At 36.8% G+C, this 18,790-nt stretch overlaps 2 protein-coding genes across 5 annotated transcripts in view; both read right to left on the reverse strand.

Moving 5' to 3' along the window:
• Positions 1 to 2,509, reverse strand: part of LOC113540334 (synaptonemal complex protein 1) — an 11,036-nt gene extending 8,527 nt beyond the window's left edge. For both annotated transcript variants that reach the window (XR_008301549.1, XM_026936775.3), the window contains exon 1: positions 2,205 to 2,509. The gene's annotated coding sequence lies outside the window, so the exon portion shown is untranslated. The remainder of the gene's footprint in view (positions 1 to 2,204) is intronic.
• A 1,541-nt stretch (positions 2,510 to 4,050) lies between these two features.
• Positions 4,051 to 17,110, reverse strand: f13a1b (coagulation factor XIII, A1 polypeptide b). Of its 3 annotated transcripts, none has more exons than XM_026936750.3 (15): positions 16,941 to 17,110; positions 13,757 to 13,993; positions 12,680 to 12,868; positions 10,769 to 11,017; positions 9,751 to 9,869; positions 9,234 to 9,341; positions 8,694 to 8,871; positions 7,899 to 8,037; positions 7,539 to 7,642; positions 6,797 to 6,885; positions 6,228 to 6,381; positions 5,779 to 6,054; positions 5,271 to 5,431; positions 4,684 to 4,820; positions 4,051 to 4,454 (listed from the first exon to the last, which is right to left on the reverse strand). In XM_026936750.3, exons 2-15 carry the CDS (start codon positions 13,944 to 13,946, stop codon positions 4,313 to 4,315), a joined length of 2,235 nt encoding a protein of 744 aa, XP_026792551.3. In that variant the 5' UTR covers positions 13,947 to 13,993; positions 16,941 to 17,110; the 3' UTR covers positions 4,051 to 4,312. The 3 variants fall into 3 exon arrangements, with proteins under 3 accessions (XP_026792551.3, XP_026792550.3, XP_026792552.3); XM_026936749.3 differs by having other exon boundaries at positions 13,757 to 13,956; positions 16,941 to 17,096; XM_026936751.3 differs by having other exon boundaries at positions 13,757 to 13,971; positions 16,941 to 17,076.
• Between the last annotated feature and the right edge of the window lie 1,680 nt (positions 17,111 to 18,790).

Below are 18,790 nucleotides of genomic sequence, written 5' to 3' on the forward strand. Positions count from 1 at the left end.
AACCCACAGAACTGCCACTCACTCAGTTTTTTTTGTTTTTCGCACAATTCTGTGTAAAATCTAGAGATTACTGGGAATTCCATACAAAACAGTCTCTAGAGTTTTCACAGAATGGTGCGAAAAACAAAAAACACTGAGTGAGTGGCAGTTCTGTGGGTTGAAATGCCTTGTTGATAAGAGATTGTATTGATCATCCATGCCATGATCAAAGTCACAAAGATCACAATTTTTCCCCATTCTGATGTTTGAGGTGAACATAAACTGAAGCTTTTGAGCTGTATCTGCATGATTTTTTTGCATTGCGCTGCAGCCACATGATTGGCTGATTAGATAACTGCATGAATGTGCAGGTGTGCAGGTGTTCCTAATAAAGTGGATGGTAAGTGTATAGTATATAATTGTGTATATAATTTGTACGGACGTCAGAACAGATGTCATTTACATATGTAAGTCTTAAAAATATGGTAACAAAATGGCCTGGTTAATTATAGAGGATAATTAAATGGTCATGTAAAAACATTTTGGTTAATAAAACTGCACATATTTTAGAAGTTCATTATAGAAACAAACAAACAAATACATACATAAATACATAAAAGAAATGTGTGTGTGAATGTCTTCCACATAGCAAGGATCATTTAAACCATTCTATGTCTCATAGGTAAGATATGCTGTAAGAAGGACAGTTTCCCTGATCAAATCCATGAACAGGGGCAAATATGTGGAATTATATAACTCTCACAGCTCATGTCTCTATATTTTTTTATTTCTTCTTTTGATTGTTTTAGTTTAACAAACTTATTCAACATGAACAGTCTATTCTAGGAAAAAGATGTTCCATACAGTGATTAATAAGAAAGTGTGCAGATTAATTAATTAACTAAAACACATGAACGGCAGTGAACGACGTAGTGAAGGCCTGCCTTTCCTCTCATCGACAAATCAACTTACAACAGGAAGTGATACTGACTCAAAGGAGAAGGCATAACAATAATGAGGGCACAAGGCAGGGGGCGTCCTGGTCGGGGTGCCAACCCATTGCCATGCACAATCGCGCATACACACACTCACACACACACACTCACACACACACCCATTCAAACACTATGGACAATTTAGAGATACCAATCAGCATACAACACATGTCTTTGTGTCACATATTAATCTAATACATTATCTTTCCTCCAATAAGAACTGTTTATTCACAGGGACGTGCATGGCGGACTGTCCACATAATAAAAAACTAAGAATAAACGGAATACAAATGTGTTATTATTTAACAGATAAACGCGTTTCATCGTTGGTGTGATGCAGTTTACTGTTCGGAGATGTTTATTCTTCTGAATCTTGCGTGTTAGTGCTTTGTAAAAGTTAGAAAGTTGCCTGACAAAGAAGTTAGTTCCTGTTTTCGCTTAAATTGCATCAGCGCAGTCGCTCCTCCAGCAGCTTCACCTTTTAATTCTCTCCTCATGCTAATGAGAAAGCGGAAAGTGGAAACTCCTCTGTCCGGGAGACTCGCGCCTCACTGACGTCCCGTAACACTGAACATTAAATACAGCTACACACAGTGTGTGTGTGTGTGTGTGTGTGTGTGTGTCGTTAATTAATAAATTTTAAAAAATTGTAATCGTTGGCAAATCGCTGTGGTATAAGAGGAATACTATCTCCGATATACAAACTCAAAATACTTATTTTTTTCTTTCTTTGATTATGTGTATATTATATATGTTTTAGTAGTTACAGATTCAGTTACAGGCTGAAAGTCAGAACCCGCACTTCCTGTATGCTTATAGCGTCATACAATCACAGAGCCTAAGTGCCAGTGCGCTGATTATTATAAGAATATCTAATATTCAAAACAACATGTATCCTCTCATCTCCATAGATTTTATTTATAGAAGTCATAAAGTGCCACGGTATAGTTCATTTGCTTGTTTTTCCGTGATAACGAGTTAATATTATTACGAATATTATTACTATGTTACGAAAAAGTTTACCCAACATGACGGGATAATTTTCCTCAGCACCTTGGGATAATGAAATAACATTACGTCATTATAATGAGAAAAAAATAGAGATTAGTAGTTATCATGAGAAAGGGGGACAAAACTGTAAATCCATAGAAATGTAAGACTTTATGGGGAGCCTATAGTCCTATCATTATATGCGGTGTGATAAACAGAAACAGGAACTCTGCCTCTTACCTTAATCATAGCCAAAAGATAACGGCAGTCCAAAGCTGTAGTACTGCTGCTTTCCTCTTTACTTACTATTCATTTCCTTATCATTGTTTTCAAGTGAATCTCAGTGTCTGTGTAAAATGCAACATGAATGTTGAAATAAGGGATTAGTTTACCAAACTGTTAGGCTAGTAACATCGTTCATCTACGTCAAACCATAACAGGCTGAAGTGAAACTAGTTAAACATGGGTAAAACAGTACTGCAAAAGTCGTGACGTAGGGTTGCCAGGTCCCCGTATTTACCACAATATGCAACGGATTGTTTCATTTTTTTCCCCGTGGGTTGGGGTTTTAATGTTAATCTACACACATTAGATTATTATGTTGATGTTCTGCAAGCCAGAAAGGTAATGTGAAGTGTTTTTTAACCTGTAAACAGCAAATGTTCTGTATACTACTACTCCACTGACTGAGTCTCACAAACACACCACTCAGCTCTGTCTTTCCACAGATACTGCACACACACGTATATATATATATATATATATATATACACAAATAGAACTCTAACATATCTACATACACACTGATCTATTTTATTGTTTCTATTATTTGAATTATTTTTATTTATCTTATATAATTTTTATTTTATACTACCTCTGATGTATGGGTATTTACAGAAATTCTTTTCTGATGATTTGATGTTACTCCTCCTATTGTGCTGCTGGGTCAACCTGAATTTCCCCTATGCAGGATCAGTGAAGGTACATCTTATCTTATCTTATTACTGATAAAGTGGAACAGCCAATCAAGTCATTTAAAGAGGGTTTATAGGTGAATAACCTTTTTTAAAACTTAAGAGGAGGGTCATGAGCCATGATTCATTTTATGTACACCTGTTTTGCATAAAAAAGATTTTTTTATGTTCATGCATATTACAAGCAAAACAAATGATAAAAAAAAAGGACATGAAATTCCAAGCATCTCTCCTGATTTTTATAGTAAAGAAAGTGTCCCACTTTAGCAGCACCACATGAAAAAAGTAGAAGGTCTGATAAGACAGACATTTGAAGAAGTGCCATTCTACCTGTCTGGTATTTGGTATCTGTTTTTCCCGCTCCACAGAGAAAGAAGTGCACCACCATTTTGGAGACTTACCATACTCTTAGCAGTATATGGCCCAAAGTGTGAGAGGTTTGGCTGCTTACTGTGTGTTGCGTTAATTACACTTTGTTTTATTTGAGAACATTACAGTATTTCAGCGTAGGAATTCGCCGTGTCGCTTTCAGTAGCGAGCTAACTGCGTCTAACATTTAGTTTTTGAGACAGTGACTTCATTTGCAACAAGGGACAGAAACATAGAACTCTACACCAATGGACAACGGTCTTGTGTAAGCTCCCAGAGTTGGACGGATCGCGTGCTGTTTGACGTCATTTCCGGTGGACTGGATTCATATCCTCCGCTTGCACTTCGTTGCCGACGAGGGAATACAGTGTTTGTGGAGTAAGTGAACTCCCTATCAACTCAATTCCCTTGGATGCAATGTAAGTGACTTTGCTTTCACACCACTTTGAATATACTGAGTAACACAGCCGAAACATCATCCGCTGAATGTGCCCCAACGAGCTGCACCCCAATGATAATACGCGTTTGTGCACTTCATGCAAGTGAGACTGTTTTGAAAATGTCTTTACATAACTAATAACTAAAATATAGATTAAAAAAGTAAAGATTATATTTACAGATAGAGTGTCTTTCTACCATGTAATGTAGCTTTGAGATATTGCCAGTTCTTTGGGTCGAAGAATTTGGTTTTTATTCCATCTGCATTTTGGATTATGATGCTTGTGTGAAAAATACAGCAGAAAAGCTTTTCAAATGCTCTTTATTTATCAATCAGCTCTCTATTATGCTTACATTTATTTAAAAACAAAAAAAAGGCAAAATGGCAAATAATGTAACTTGTTGGTGCCTGTCCAAGACACTGTAGCTTTTCCTGGTTTAAAAGTATATAATTGATTTTCTTTTCAGTCAACATTAATGTTATAGAGACTGACCTATGGTATTTCTGTAATATTAGTCTAGGTCGACTTTATCCTTTCTGTTTTTCTCTCTCTCTTTCTCAAGAGTTTATGGCTGGATGGTGACCTCCACCTCCCCATACACCTGCCTGAGAGCAGCACAGTCCAGGCTGGCCATCAGTTTGGTGGTTCCTGGCCTTCGAGGACTGAATCGCTCAGTCCATGTTATAGAGCTGCCTGGGCCAATTATGCTGCAAAACACACAGACATACAATTTTTAAGTTGTTGGGGGAAAATGGTTGTTTGTGGTCATCCAATTTTTTGTAATATTTGAATGTGAACATTATTTTGTTCATATTAGTACATTCAACAGAGAACCCAGATCAGAGCACACTTGTGAAGCCTTTCTGAATGATGTTCTGACCTTAGACTAATGTCTGACCATTTGACATCCTGTGAGACAATCTTGATTTTGTTTACCTGTACTGTTTAGTATTGATTGACATGATGCCAGGCCCCTCCACACGCACATACACATTTTCCAAACTGAATTTGAAGGGGTTGGTGAACTCCACTGTCACGTACATCTCTTCAGCCACTCTAGGAGAACCAGTCACCTAAAATAGACAGAGGGAGAGAGAGAGAAAGATGGGCCATAAAGAGGAAAATACTCATTATAATCAGTGGAATTAATAGGAAAGGTATCAATGTCTCCTGAGAGTTTAAAAGGCTAAGCATACTTGCTTTTGTTTTTAAACCAACCAAACCTCAGTAACACAGTCTGAAAACATGACATGCAGATCTCTGTATACAGTTGCGTACAGTTAACATAAATGTCTGTTTATATGTAAACAAAATGCATATTTTACTAAATGGCAGGCATTTTAACAAAACTTTATTTTAACTTTCAACTCTACTTTATTTTATCTTTCAACTCCACTTATTAAGCACAATTTAAAATTATCCAAAGTAGAAAAGGTTATATATTATGAGACTTTGGTGTGTAAAACCAACAACTCAAATGTCGGTTGGTTCATAATGATTTTGACCAGGAGGGTGCATCAGACCTGCACAGTGAGTTTGGGATTGTGCACCGTGACAACCCTCATGGCAGTTATGATTCGACCCGTCTCTTGCACTTTCCCTGTAGCGATGAAGTTCAGGTTTCCCTGTTCCACCAGCTTACTCTGATAGTCCTTACTGCGCACCACAACTTTTTCCTTTTTACCTGGAACCAACAGGGGGAAGTAAAGCAAACATAGTGCAATAGGCATTCTAATTAACCTTGATATGCATAAGGATGCTATATGATGAAAATCTGAAGTGAACCTACTTAAATATTTAGATATTTAATCTAATTCATGTGAGTTTGCTAACCATCAAATTTATTTTCTACTATTACTAATAAGCAATTATTAAAACTGCACTCCAATACAGGCACAATCATAAGTTGCTTTTGAAATAAAAAGGTGGTTGTAAAATTCATTTTAAAAGTGATCTGGCACTTAGACAAAAGCAAAGAGAGAAACAAAGACAATCACACACACACACACACACACTCCTCCACATACTCACTCTGCTGTGGCTCCAGTTTCACAACAGGGGTCTTGAAGATGACCTCAGCACTCGGCACTCCTGTGTAGTAGACCACGTTACCACTGATGTAGATGTCCACCACACGTTGCTGGCTGCTGTGGTTGGTGAACTGCAGCTCCAGGTCAAAATCATCACCCCGCTGCACCTCCAAAGCAAGGATCTCTACCTCCACATCTGCCTGAGGCACAGAAGCCTTCTCGCGCTGACAGCCAAACTCTTCTGCTTTCTCCAGAACTCGACGTTCCTCTGCAGTGCCTACAGAGAGACAGAAACAGACAGAAAGAGCTAACAATTGTGGCAGTTGTAGCACTATCAACTCATCTTGTATTCATTTTTAAGTAACTGTTGTGAACAAAAATTAGTTATGATCATGTGTAAGATATACTAGACATAGTCAATAGCATGCTCAAGTGTTCTAGGAGACCTACCCTCAGGGAACTTGTAATGGTCGATGATGTCTCTCCGTCCTTTATCCAGCACTGCTTTGGTCAGCACCATGCGGCCCACATAGCTGGTGTTCACCTTCACAGGTTCCAGTGTGCCATCTTTACTTCTGGAGTAGTACACCAAGTCACTGTTCACCTGAAGGGCACAATCAGTCACAAACATCAGTTAAAGAGAAAGATGAGAATGTATCATTTATTTATACCTGTATAAATATTTATATTTTCACCTGTAATACTACTACTACTACTACTACTAATGATAATAATAATAATAATAATAATAATAATAATAATAATGTGCATTTGATCAATTTACCTTTGTAATCGTTGGTTACACAAATGGTTCTTAGTTGACGTTTAAGTAGTTAACCTCTTTTCACAGTTTTCCCTTTTTTAACACTCCATTTTTTCCAGCAGTTGATTAAAAATTATGATAAAATTATTTTTATATTGAAACAGGGTAAGTTAAAAGTGTGTAGGATGTTCTCCATTATGAACCAAGAGTAAAGAGGAATTACAGGATTGTTAAGATTAGACACTAATCTACTCACCTCTGCAAACACAAATGGAGCATCAAAAGGATAGCAGACCTGGCCATGTTTAATGGCTGCCACAGATGCCGGTCCACACCGGTACATACCTGTAACACAGTTACAATCTCTAAAATAAATAAAGACTCAATCATACATGAAGCAAGATTCTTGCCCTCTGGAGCTGAAGTCTTTCTGTCAAGCTACTTGCACTCCTGATGCCTGAGGCTGGCTGCTGTGATGTCGCGATTTGGCACCACCTACACATTGATTGAACTCTAACACTGTTTCTGCTTCTTTATCTCAGAGCAATTTTCATTTTAGATTAGGCTTCTTGCTGCTGTAAAGACTTACTGATTTACTGGACAGACTGCTGTAGAGATTTCTAATAACTACTATGCCTAAGACTTACCTTTCTTGCTGATGTGCATATATCTACTTGGATACATTTGGATTTCGCAAAAAAATGTGCTCTGATTAAAAAAACATATGCTTATCTCAGGACTCATCATGTATGCTCTTGTCAAATATTCTGTATACTATTAATACATTTAGCACCGTTTCCCTTCTCTATATGACTGTATACAATAATGATACTGTACTGTATACAGTAATGAGATAGATAACCAGGAAGTGGGTTAGTACTCAGGTAATGGGGACTTCTGGTGGTTTGGAGTACGATCATCAGTTGAGTCTATGACAAAGTGTGTACTGTATCTAATTACTGACATTTGTGGTGATGTGTTTTTGTGTGTGTTCTCACCATCACTGGTCTCCTGAGGTGTAGCATCCACAACCTGCCAGCCTCCAAAGCCATCAGGGAGATCAGGTCTGGCCATGTAGCACTCATTCCAGCAATGATAATTCCTGAATTAAATACAAATATCAGTATAAAATAGTTCAAAATCCCATATTCATTCTATGTATTAGCCAAAAAGATAGGACATGGATGAGTCTGAAACCACTACAAAGGTATCACCTTATATACTGCTGTAGGTGTCATATTAAGCCATTATGGATTTAGTACCAGTCTGAACAACAACAGATGTTATGTTGATGTGTAGCACATTTCATTTCATTCTTTTTAAAATATGGATTTTATTGTTTAGTAATAGGGGCTGACCAGATGGAGTCCCTGGTGTGAGTTCTGTCCACTCTGCCATTTTCATCTAGTATGATGTCCATCTTCAGGTTTCCATTGTTGTCATGGGCAGAGAAGAAGTTAGTGACCACTCTGCTAGGAATACCCAGACAGCGTAAAACTGAAAAAGAATGGGGGATCACAGACTTAATTTGATATTTAAAAAATGAAAATGATACCCATACAAATCAATAACACAGTATTACAATTTGGCATGTGTAAAGAGGATGACATCACATGGCATGTAGGCCCTAACAGCAATGAAATGATCAATTAATTATTTGCTTAAGGGAAACTATTACAATATTTATCAAATTGTTAATACAATATTTGTTAGGAAGATTACACTTGACCTTCAGTAGTTATAGTGTAGAAAATCTGTCTATTTCAAAGGGCATGGTAAGTGGTAATAAATAGTGTGTGTTTTTTGTTTTTTTTTAATCATCAGTACTGGTATAGTATAATGTTACAGTATAATTGTGTCAGATTTCTTATCACGTTATCATACAAGTATACTGTCACTCATTTAAATTAACAGTATACTTAGATTAACATCAGCACAGATGCATAAATACTAATTATTCCTTATAATTATTCTAAAAGTTTTAAAGTACTGAAAGTCCATATAGGCAGTGAATTATTCCAGTTATTAGTTTTAAGCAGTTGTTATTTGATGTAAACATTTTTACTCAAAATAAGTAAGGAGCACTGTGTTTTCTGTGTGAGAACAGCATTTGATCAGCAGAGGGCAGTAAAAGCATAGATTCATCCTCTTACAAGTATTAAACACAGCAGCATAGACCCAGCACTGGGCAAAACTGACTGACTGTCCTCTACTTCCAGCATAGTCCAGCAGGATCTCCACACTGCCTGTCCAGGAGGTGGGAGCCACACCATACAGGTAATCACCACTCCAGTTTCCCACCAGCACACCATCATCATCACGCGAGTTCATCTATAAGGGCGACATGGTAGTGTAGACATTATTATATTATTTATTAATTTAGATAGATAGATAGGTAGATAGATAGATAGATCTGGTTTTATAGTCACAATACAGTTTGTTCTTATTTGTGTTGTAGATCAGTGGTTAAAGGGGTGTTTATTAAATCACTGAAGCTAATAATAGTTAACATTTTGTATCTAACAAGTTGTGGGGATAAGATCATAAAGTTACTTTGTGTCAACTCACATCATTTAAAATTTTAAAAAAGAAATGTTTACTTTTCCTTTAATGCTTCCTTCATGATGGACTGTTATCTAGGAGCCCTGCTAAAGCTTTTGTGGGATTTTGGTGGTGTTGTCTCAGTATCTCACCATAGCAGAGCCCTTCCTGCTGACTTTGATAGGATCTCCACGGTTAGTGAGGGGCATTTCAGCTTTATCTAAGATGAACAGACATGCATCCAGAACGCCAAACTCAAACTGGAACAGAAAGAGATCACAATAGCAGCCCATAGGCCCTCAGTCACTGTGACAAGAACACAATAAAAGTTTTACCAATTGACTAGCAATCAAAGAGAAATATTGTTATGTCACAGACAAGCTCAAACTCAGCATGTGTTTCTTTCTACTGTGTGATTCAATGTGGTTTGAATTCTTTGAAAAAAGCCCAAACTTTCATGTTATGACTGATTTAAATGTACCTGGATTCTGTTGCATTAATCTATATGGCTGCTGCTTTCAAAGACTTTCATTCAGAGAGTCTCTGTACATAATAAAACCCACATTGCACTTTCATATCATATACACAACTTTACAGGGTGTACTATATTTTCTTTCATTTTGGTTATTGATAAATTAAATGTCTTTTTTTGCATTACATCTTCTGTACCTGTCCATAGTTCCAAGGACGTTCAGACACGTCATCGTATGCGCCATGATAGATGATGCCCAATTCATTCAGCACACACTCCTCTCTCTCCTCTTCATCATCAAGGAACACAGTATCACCTACCATGAGAAGGTCAAGCTCAAAGGTCAATCCTTCACAATTCATAAACCATATATAACTTTTGCAAGCTTATATGTTACTCCTTGTAATCAGAACTTTGGATGTTAGTGAGAATGTAACAGATATAATGAAATGTTTTGGGGAAAAAATTAGCTACATACCATAATCCCTTTATTTGTATTTGATATTTAAGGAAGAAAACACTTGGAATAATGCTATTAAAGGAAATAAAAATCCACTGGGTGGCGTGATGCAGCCCAGACATATGTGTACCACCTCAGTGTTGAGTGTTCTATGCCTCTTATACTAAAGCAATTTGCCAACAATTACATTTTTTATTCATTAAAGATAAATGTTTATTTTTAGATTATATACTATACTATTTTATTATTTAATATAATATTTAGTATTATTTAGTATTACTTTTTATGTTTATAATTGCATGTAATGTTGTGCAGTGTCTGCAAATCAAGTTCCTGTTACCACTTATGTTATAGCAATAATGAAAAGTTGTTCCCTCAGCAGCCTCTCTTACTTCTCTGTCTTGAGGTTAATAAGACAAAAATGCAGGTTGTCGTGTTACATTCTGAAGGCTTTTTTGTGTTGTGGCAAGAAAACTTACAGCTTTACCTCTGACAGTTACAAAGTGCTGGCACTGGAGACCTTCTGCAAAATTGCTAAATAAATATCTCCTGACAGAAAATTTCACCATATCGACAGTTACACACAATTACGCACTTTTTAAAATCCGTTTATGAAGTGCATATGCATTAATACATCGCATATGCAACATATTCAAACAAGCACTTTAATATAAACCTGTGATTTGCCTTGCAGCCAGAACTTCTGAACTACTATAAAACGATTAGCTTCATATTACATAAGAGCAGCTCCTGACCTGGTGACCAGGGGTTGAAGATTATATATGTGTCCAAACTTGGGTCCCTCCTAGTCCTCCGAATGCCATATGGAGTGACCACAGCGACATACATCCTGTATTTTCCCACAATGCAGTCCGGAGCAGGGGTGATGCCCATGGTGACAACATTGTCTGAGCTCTCTATGATCTGGCCACGCCACACACTCTGCCGTTCCGCAGTCGGGAAGACAGGGATGTAGGTGCCTTTACTGTACTGTGCGCCAGCACCTAGTGAAGAGGAAGGCATTTAGAAATAATACCTGCACACACTGTGGACCAGAACAATGGACATAAAGTGAACACTAGAAACTAAGTGATATAAGTTCTGATATATGTTCAATTATTCTTATATTTATAATATATAGGAAAAAAAACATAAAAATGAAGAATGAAACATGCTGAACACCTATCTACCTTTATCTTATAGCTCATATCCAACTTGTTCAGAGGTTTTCAATAAAATTTTGGTTATTGTGATTAATGTTTTTTTTAAAAATGAATTTATATATTTGATGTAGACTACAAAGCACTTCTGTACGTTACTCTGAATAGGAGCATCTGCCAAATGGTTTAAATATAAATGCAAAATCCCTCAGTAGAGTTGTAGTTCATTTACTATAAGTATCTTATTATGCCTGTCTAAATATACACACATCAAAACTGCTGAGCTGGACAGATTCCTAGAGAAGACGATGGTACCACAGTGATAACATATGTGTGAGAGTGGAAACTGGGCTTTTTTTGTGTAGACCAATTTATTCAAAAATACTAAACATTTTAACCATGGAATTTTATATTGAGCCATTTCTTCCTCATATTTTCTATAGCTTATATTAGCATTTACTCAGACTGCTAATTAATAATGTCACCAGTTGAGTAATCATTTCAATGAGTGTGAACTTTTTTTCACTTTTGGAAATTCATGAATTAGGTAACCTGCAAATACAAATACAGCTCATACACAAATCCCCAGTTTCCCCAGCACTATAAGAATCATGGTATTAAAGTTCACTGAACTGAATAACTTGTAGAAAGAGGATACACTCAGAAGATGAGGAAGCAGACCAACGAGAAAGGAAAGGAACCACATGGCAATGTTTCCTGCTCATTCTCTGACTCACATAAACAATTTGTTCTTGATTGCAATGTTACTGCCATTATTTCTCAACACACCCTCAGCACAATGCTATGAAAAGAGGAAGACAGCAGAATTAAGTAGAGGAAGTAAGACTTAATACTTTCAATTCTCCAGGCTAAATACACACCTAAGAAATTGTTTTGAACAGTGCAGTGCAAGAGGTTTTTACTGTCTTAAGATTTCTTACTGTCATGTGTGTATGTGCATGTAATTGTAACTTCATGTACAATAAGTTGTAATTGTAACTTTATGTACAGTCTTTTTCAGCATGATAAAAAAGAAAATGTGTGTTTTGCTAAGCCAGAGCCCTGACCTTAACCCAACTGAGATGCTATGATCTGAAGAAGGCTGTTCAATCAAGACAGCCCAAAAATATTGATGAACTGAAACAATCGATTAGGGAGGAATGGTCCAGAATTCCTCCTCATCATCATGCCAGTCTTATAAGCAGCTAAAGGAAACGTTTGGTGGAGGTTGCTTCTAAAGGAGGATCTACAAGTTACTAAATTCAAAGGTTTACTTTTTCCAGCCTGCACTGTGAATGATTACTCAATGCGCTTAATAAAGTCTTGAAAAGTACTACTGTTTGTGTGTTATTAGTTTAGTCAGATTGTGTTTGTCTACAATTGTGACATAGATGAAGATCAGACCACTTTTTATGAATAACCCTGGTAACTCCATAGAATTCACAAACTTTTCTTGCAACTGTGACTTAATAATGACTAACTATGTTTTAAGTTTAAGTAACACACCGATAGCAAACTCAACAGCAAACTTGTCCTGTTTAGGCTTGAAAGGACGGTTGAAGGTGATTTTGATGAGGAACTCCTGTGCTCGGCGTACAATCAGGTGGTCATTGGAGTACAGGTGTGTGTGATGCCTCTGCTTGTTCTCCTCATTGGGCTGTTTAAGCATATTGACATCCCAGATATCCAGATACTCTGTGCAAATGTGACACAAAGAGAGAATATGTGTAAATTGAGAATCTATTTCTAAAGAAGAAACTCAGTATTTGATTATTAGGTTATTATATAGGTTATCATACAGCTCTGTCCTGGACTGAATTAAATATCTACAGAGACATCTTTAGGAAGAGGTCTGCAGAATCATTTTGCTGCAATCACCAGGAAATGTTTCATTAAGCATCTAATTAAAATATACTTAGTATCTAACATCTAGCAAAGTTAGAATGCAAAAAAAAAAAGGTTTCAACTTCTTGTGACACTAACCACAAAAAAATTGATAAAGACCTTAGATACAGGGGTTAAACCATTTTGTAATACCACAATCTATCTTTAAAATAAAGTATTTCATCTCCTTCTTTATTAAGAGGCAGTTTTTTTTTCCAGGAAATCAGAAAGACTTTGTTCTGATATTATGGGGAATAACTTTCTCTGCAGCAGTTATCTCTGCCACAAGAACAGAAGCCTCTCCAATCGGGAGGAAGCACTGAATGTAGAGCATTGTGTATAGAGGATACATTTAAACAACTTAGCATTTTGCATTGGTTAACCAATTAAAAGCTGAGAATATGATTCCTATAATATGTAGTCTACACATCATCTTATTGTAATAACTTATACTGTTCATTAATCCTATGTGTGAGAGTTAAATAAACACTGTAGTGATTCTATTAGGTAAAAAAAGACAGAAATAACTTTTAAGGGATTAGGGTTTTGAGCTAGTGAAGGCTGTGAGTTCAAATATCAGGCCTGCAGGAATGGTGACTGTTAGTCCCTTGAGCAAGATCCTTAACCCTCACCTGTTCCCCAGATAAAAAGTTTGGTTAAAAATACAGTTTTTAACTTGGGTGAGTGGGACCATCTCACCAGTAAGAGGTGGAGGACCTCTAGGCAGGAGCATGAAAGGCTCAAACTCTGGGACCTCTTCATATTCTTTGTTGGAGTTGGCGATTGGGCCCACACTGCGTCCACGGTGAGATGCCTGTTTGGGGCGTACAGGGGGCACATCGGGTGTTGTTGGCGTGGCCGTATTCTCAGGAGTCTCCTGGTCGCTCATGTCTGTTGTACTGGTATAAAAAATACTACCAACACTCACTCATAAACCTACATGCAGGAAAAGAGTAAAATAGCAATCAAAGTACTAAAATTCATCATTAAAATAATTATTGACATGGTTATATACTAATGCTGGAGATGTATTTTAAGGTTTCTGTGTCTGCAGTGTTTCCTCATGCCTTTCTGCCATTCCATATTTATGTGCTACTAAAACTTCTGCAAAAAGGTTATGTCATGTTATTTAGCACTTTAAGTGAAAAGAAAATCATCTTATATGGTGAACTTTCTAATAAACTATGCTTTATCCACTTATCACAGTGTTACATTTTATCAGGGAAGCTGCACATAGCTGTGGCTAACACAAGTATCACTGATGATAGTGGAGCTGTTCATGACATCTGTGTCTTAATCAACTCAAGCTAAAAGTCACCCAGCAGCCCAAGTCAGCAAATATGCATGTGCAATTCTGAACTATTTTCATCTCTCAGTGGGAAATGAGGAACAACTGAGCTAAGTGATTTGTATAGCAGAAATAACTTATGTTATGAAAGTTATAAGAATCTGTAATAGTATGTAACCAGCTTCAAGTGCCTGAAAGGGTTGTAAAGATTCACTATATGAGCGAACCAAGGAGGAGTTTATTTTGGACTCCATTTGGTACTTCTTTTTTTCACCTGGAAGTGGTTTGGATATGGGGGTCTGCTAAATGCTGTAAATGTAAATTAAATGAAATGGAAATGAAAGGAAAAAAATTACATTTTTCCTGCCAGGTTAACTCCATAATATTACATACACATCATCTGTTTTTACTTAGACTATGAATGGCACAAACTACTCACACAGAACACAGATGTGCTTATTTGAACATCTGTTACATAAAGTGTCCATGTGTGTACACAAGTAGAACTGTGGGCACCGTGTTGGCACCTCACTGTACCGCTGGAACAGTGAGTCATCTGAAACACAGTAAAGGCCCTGTTTTCACTCAGAGCATTCACAAATTGTTGATGATGCCACTTTTTCCACAGTTATGCTTGGCAGTTGGTACAGGGTGGAGAAAATATCTATCAGCACTAAAATGTTTTCTTAAGGCAGTGTATTTAGTGGCTGTCAACACACATATTACACCCAGCACACCGCACACATGCACACACACACACAGATTCAGCACAGCACAGAAACATAAATTGGTGTTAAGTGTTACAGAAGATTTGAGGTTTGGGGAAGGTTTGGAGAAAGAATAGCATACTTATAATAGATGCTAAAATATAATGTGTTGTCATATTTATTGTATAAACCAAAATTATTTACTAAAATAATATTTTTGGTATTCAGTGTAAAATTATTATTGTTTTATTAATCAATATTGTTATGTTTTGCAATAAATTTGATGGGTCTTAAGTTTGCTTCTTTAATTTCATATTGGTGCTATGAACTGAAGCTAAAGCTAAGTGAGAGAAGCTTATAGCCTCCAGTTTACAGCATCATGCACACTACATATCTATAACATCAAATGCCATTTCTACATAATCAGGTTCTCTGGAAACTTTGTATGTGTGGTTAAAGTTAAGCAAATGTAGAATGTAAATGTAGTTCTCAGAATGTAGATAAGCACTTTTTGCTTATGTTTTCTCACTTTGTTGTTCCCATAAAAGCAATTAGCAATGCAAACAGAGGTGTCATTAATGTTAAGTTCATCACAATTGAAGTGTCTTGAAGGTGCTCTACAAAATGTTCAGTGTCTCCTCTTGGCTTCTGCACGAAGGTACAGCTGATTGTGTCTCTTACAGGGACAATAAACGGCTCCTATAGTGATTGACAACTGATCATTTAGGGCATGTGTGTGACATAGTTATATACACTAGATGGCCAAAAGTTTGTGGACACCTGACCATCACACCCATATGGTTTTTCCCCAAACTGTTGCCACAAAGTTGGAAGCACATAATTATATAGAATGTTTTTGTCTGCTGTAGCTTTACAATTTTCCTTCACTGGAACTAAGAGGCCCGAATCTGTTCCAGCATGAAAATGCCCCTGTGCACAAAGTGAGCTCCATGAAGACATGGTTTTCCAAGGTTGATATGGAAGAACCTTTGGTGTCCCCACAGCCAAACTCCAAAATCTAGTGAAAAACTTTGCGAGAAGTGTGGAGACCTTTTACATACACACACACACACACACACAGCGTCAGAAGTAAGTCTTGTGGATCCCTGAGAAAGACCCTTAACCCTCGATTGCTTAGCTTGTAAGGTTGACATAAAATGTAGTATTACTGATCATCTCTACGCTCAGGTTCCTGTGGCCACAATGGTTCAGTTCAACTGGTTTCTCTGTCTCAAGTTAAGTACTCTGTGGGCACCGATTAGATCTTAAGAAATATATTAATTCATGGTGTGGCCTTAATATATTAATTCATGGTGACACCTTATTAAAAATTAACTACCATGTCACTTCAGCGGCTCTGTACAAATCACTAATTTGGCCAGCTTCATTAGGTGATGGATTCCAGGATACTGAATGGCCTGGAATACTTTAAAGATGATTAAAGTCTTTATTAAACAGAGTGCAATAACGGTGAAGAAGGACTCTGTTTCTCAATACCTCTGCCAAAAACAGATTAAAAACATTGTGATATATACTTTTTATACATATTTCATACATATTCATATTCTGACCACTCACAAAAAATGTCAGTGGAAATGTTTGAACTATTCATCAATGGAATTAAGCTGTGCATCCTCTTATCGCAATCCTACAACTTAATGAAATTAATAATTGAAATGACAAAATACAGATAATTATACAGTTATTATACAGTAATATAGTTATTTATAATACTGCACTCTTAAGATAATAGAATAACAGAAAGTGCAGAGCACAAAAAGTATCACAAAAAAATCATTTAGAAATTAGAAAAAAAGCCTTTGAATGTTTAAGTTGAAATTTTAAATCAAGGAACAATAAGTGTGATAACTGCTGGTGGTTCACTAACCTGATCTGTTTGTTGGTATAGATGCTGGATGAGTCTGCACACACTTACACACACTTCAGGCTCCTGAGGCTGGCAGGACAACTTCTCTTTCCTTCTTCCATTTATATCAGAGAAGGAGTAGCCCACCGTGTGTGTGCGTGTGCATGTGTGTGTGTGTGTGTGTGTGAGAGAGAGAAAGAGAGAGAGAGAGAGAGAGAGAGAGTGTATGTATGTGTGTGTGTATCTGTGACCAAGCAGCCTCTGGGTATTGCAAGAATGTGTGATTTTTTTATTTATTGCTTACAAGCCATTCAGCACACACTGGAATACAAGCAAGCATGCACTCTTGTGATTCAGTAAATATGTACTAGGGGTATACAAGTACTTGGATTTCAATGTGTTGTGTGTCTTTTGAGTGAGACTTGGGAGTGCTGTGTGACCAAATAAAGAGCTAAGTGAGGAATGTGTAATGTCCATCTTTTCTGTCTAGACAGGCAACTGTTAGACAAGTACAATTTTGTGCATGACGATAATATACTAAAGAAGATTTCCATTAAATAAAATAACACAATCTAATAATATATGTTGTGACATATAACAATTTGTGTTATATAATAATTTGTTGGTGTATTATAAGATTTGTAACATTGTTCGAGATCACAGGAAAGCATAATTTATAATTGAAAACCAGAATGCAGTTTTATAGCTTTATTTAAATAATATTCAGTATGCTAATATGGTACGGAGTGTCTGTCATGCGTCATCTCTACAGGCAGCCAGCTGGGAACACTTCGCTTTACCCATAACACAGAGAAACAGAGCTCTCTTGTTTGGAATGGTTCTGATACCTAGGAAACACTGAATCAGAAGTGTGATCTCAGTAACATGCTAAGTAAATCCAGAACAGATCAGACTACCTTCATGCTGAAAAAGCTTTAAATCATGAGCCTTTAAAGTTTGATGTATCCAAAGCAGATGGAAGTACACTTCAGTTCGGCATGAAATAATAAAATAATAAAATCTGAACACTTATAACTAACTTTCACAGTTTAAACTGGTGAACATCAATGACCTTTAAGGAGATTTGGAAGTTATAATCTAACTTTGCAAAAGAAAACAAAGAAGAATTCCTCTATTAAAAATGCTGCAGATGAATATTGGAAAACAGCCAAAAAATGATGAAAAATCACCTTTTGACCAAAACTGTGTGGTTCTGCCAGTAGTATATTTTGCTATTTCTTCTTTAAGAACACATTTTACCAAAATGATGTGGAAATGTTTTATTTTGGCTACTTTATAACCTTGCCTTGGCATATTGCTACAAAAATCATGTAGATTATGGAGCCAGTTTAACAAACATAGTTGTAAAAACAGTTAGTCTGTCTAAAGATGTCTACAGATCTCTAAAACCTCGCTAACTAAGTGCAATTTCCTCACATAGGGAATTTAATGCATTGATCATGGATAGTTCTGTGCCAGTGTTCTTTACTGTAGTGCTGTAATTTGCTACTGTAGTTTGCTTACAGGTAAACTGATCTACATTATTTTTGTACAGCATTGCTTACTGCTTACTGTACACATATACTTGATTCTGTTTTTGTAGAACATGTTTGAGTTTGATGGCAGAGACACCCTGCATGAATATGTATTTATTGATGAGGCTGGGTTTAACCTAACAAAAAGGAGGAGAAGGGGGCAGAACATTATTGGACAACGTGCCACTGTGGAGGTCCCTGGCCAGCATGGGAGCAAATGTGACACTGTGTGCTACCATCAGCCACCAAGGGGTTCTCCGCCATCATGCTACCCTGGGCCCTTACTACACAGAACATCTCTTGGCTTTCCTCAACCATCTCTATGATTCCATTATC

The sequence above is a fragment of the Pangasianodon hypophthalmus genome, chromosome 4 (assembly GCF_027358585.1).
Source record: "Pangasianodon hypophthalmus isolate fPanHyp1 chromosome 4, fPanHyp1.pri, whole genome shotgun sequence".
Lineage (NCBI taxonomy): Eukaryota > Metazoa > Chordata > Actinopteri > Siluriformes > Pangasiidae > Pangasianodon > Pangasianodon hypophthalmus.

What these genes read in the sequence shown, in the direction of transcription:
- f13a1b (XM_026936750.3), bottom strand. Translation starts at nt 13,946, where the DNA reads ATGAGCGACCAGGAGACTCCTGAGAATACGGCCACGCCAACAACACCC. An exon ending in TGCTGCTGTGTTTAATACTT is followed by an intron (nt 8,038 to 8,693) that starts GTAAGAGGATGA and finishes ATTCTTTTTCAG; the next exon opens with TTTTACGCTGTCTGGGTATT. An exon ending in ACCTCAGGAGACCAGTGATG is followed by an intron (nt 6,886 to 7,538) that starts GTGAGAACACAC and finishes ACTGTGTTACAG; the next exon opens with GTATGTACCGGTGTGGACCG.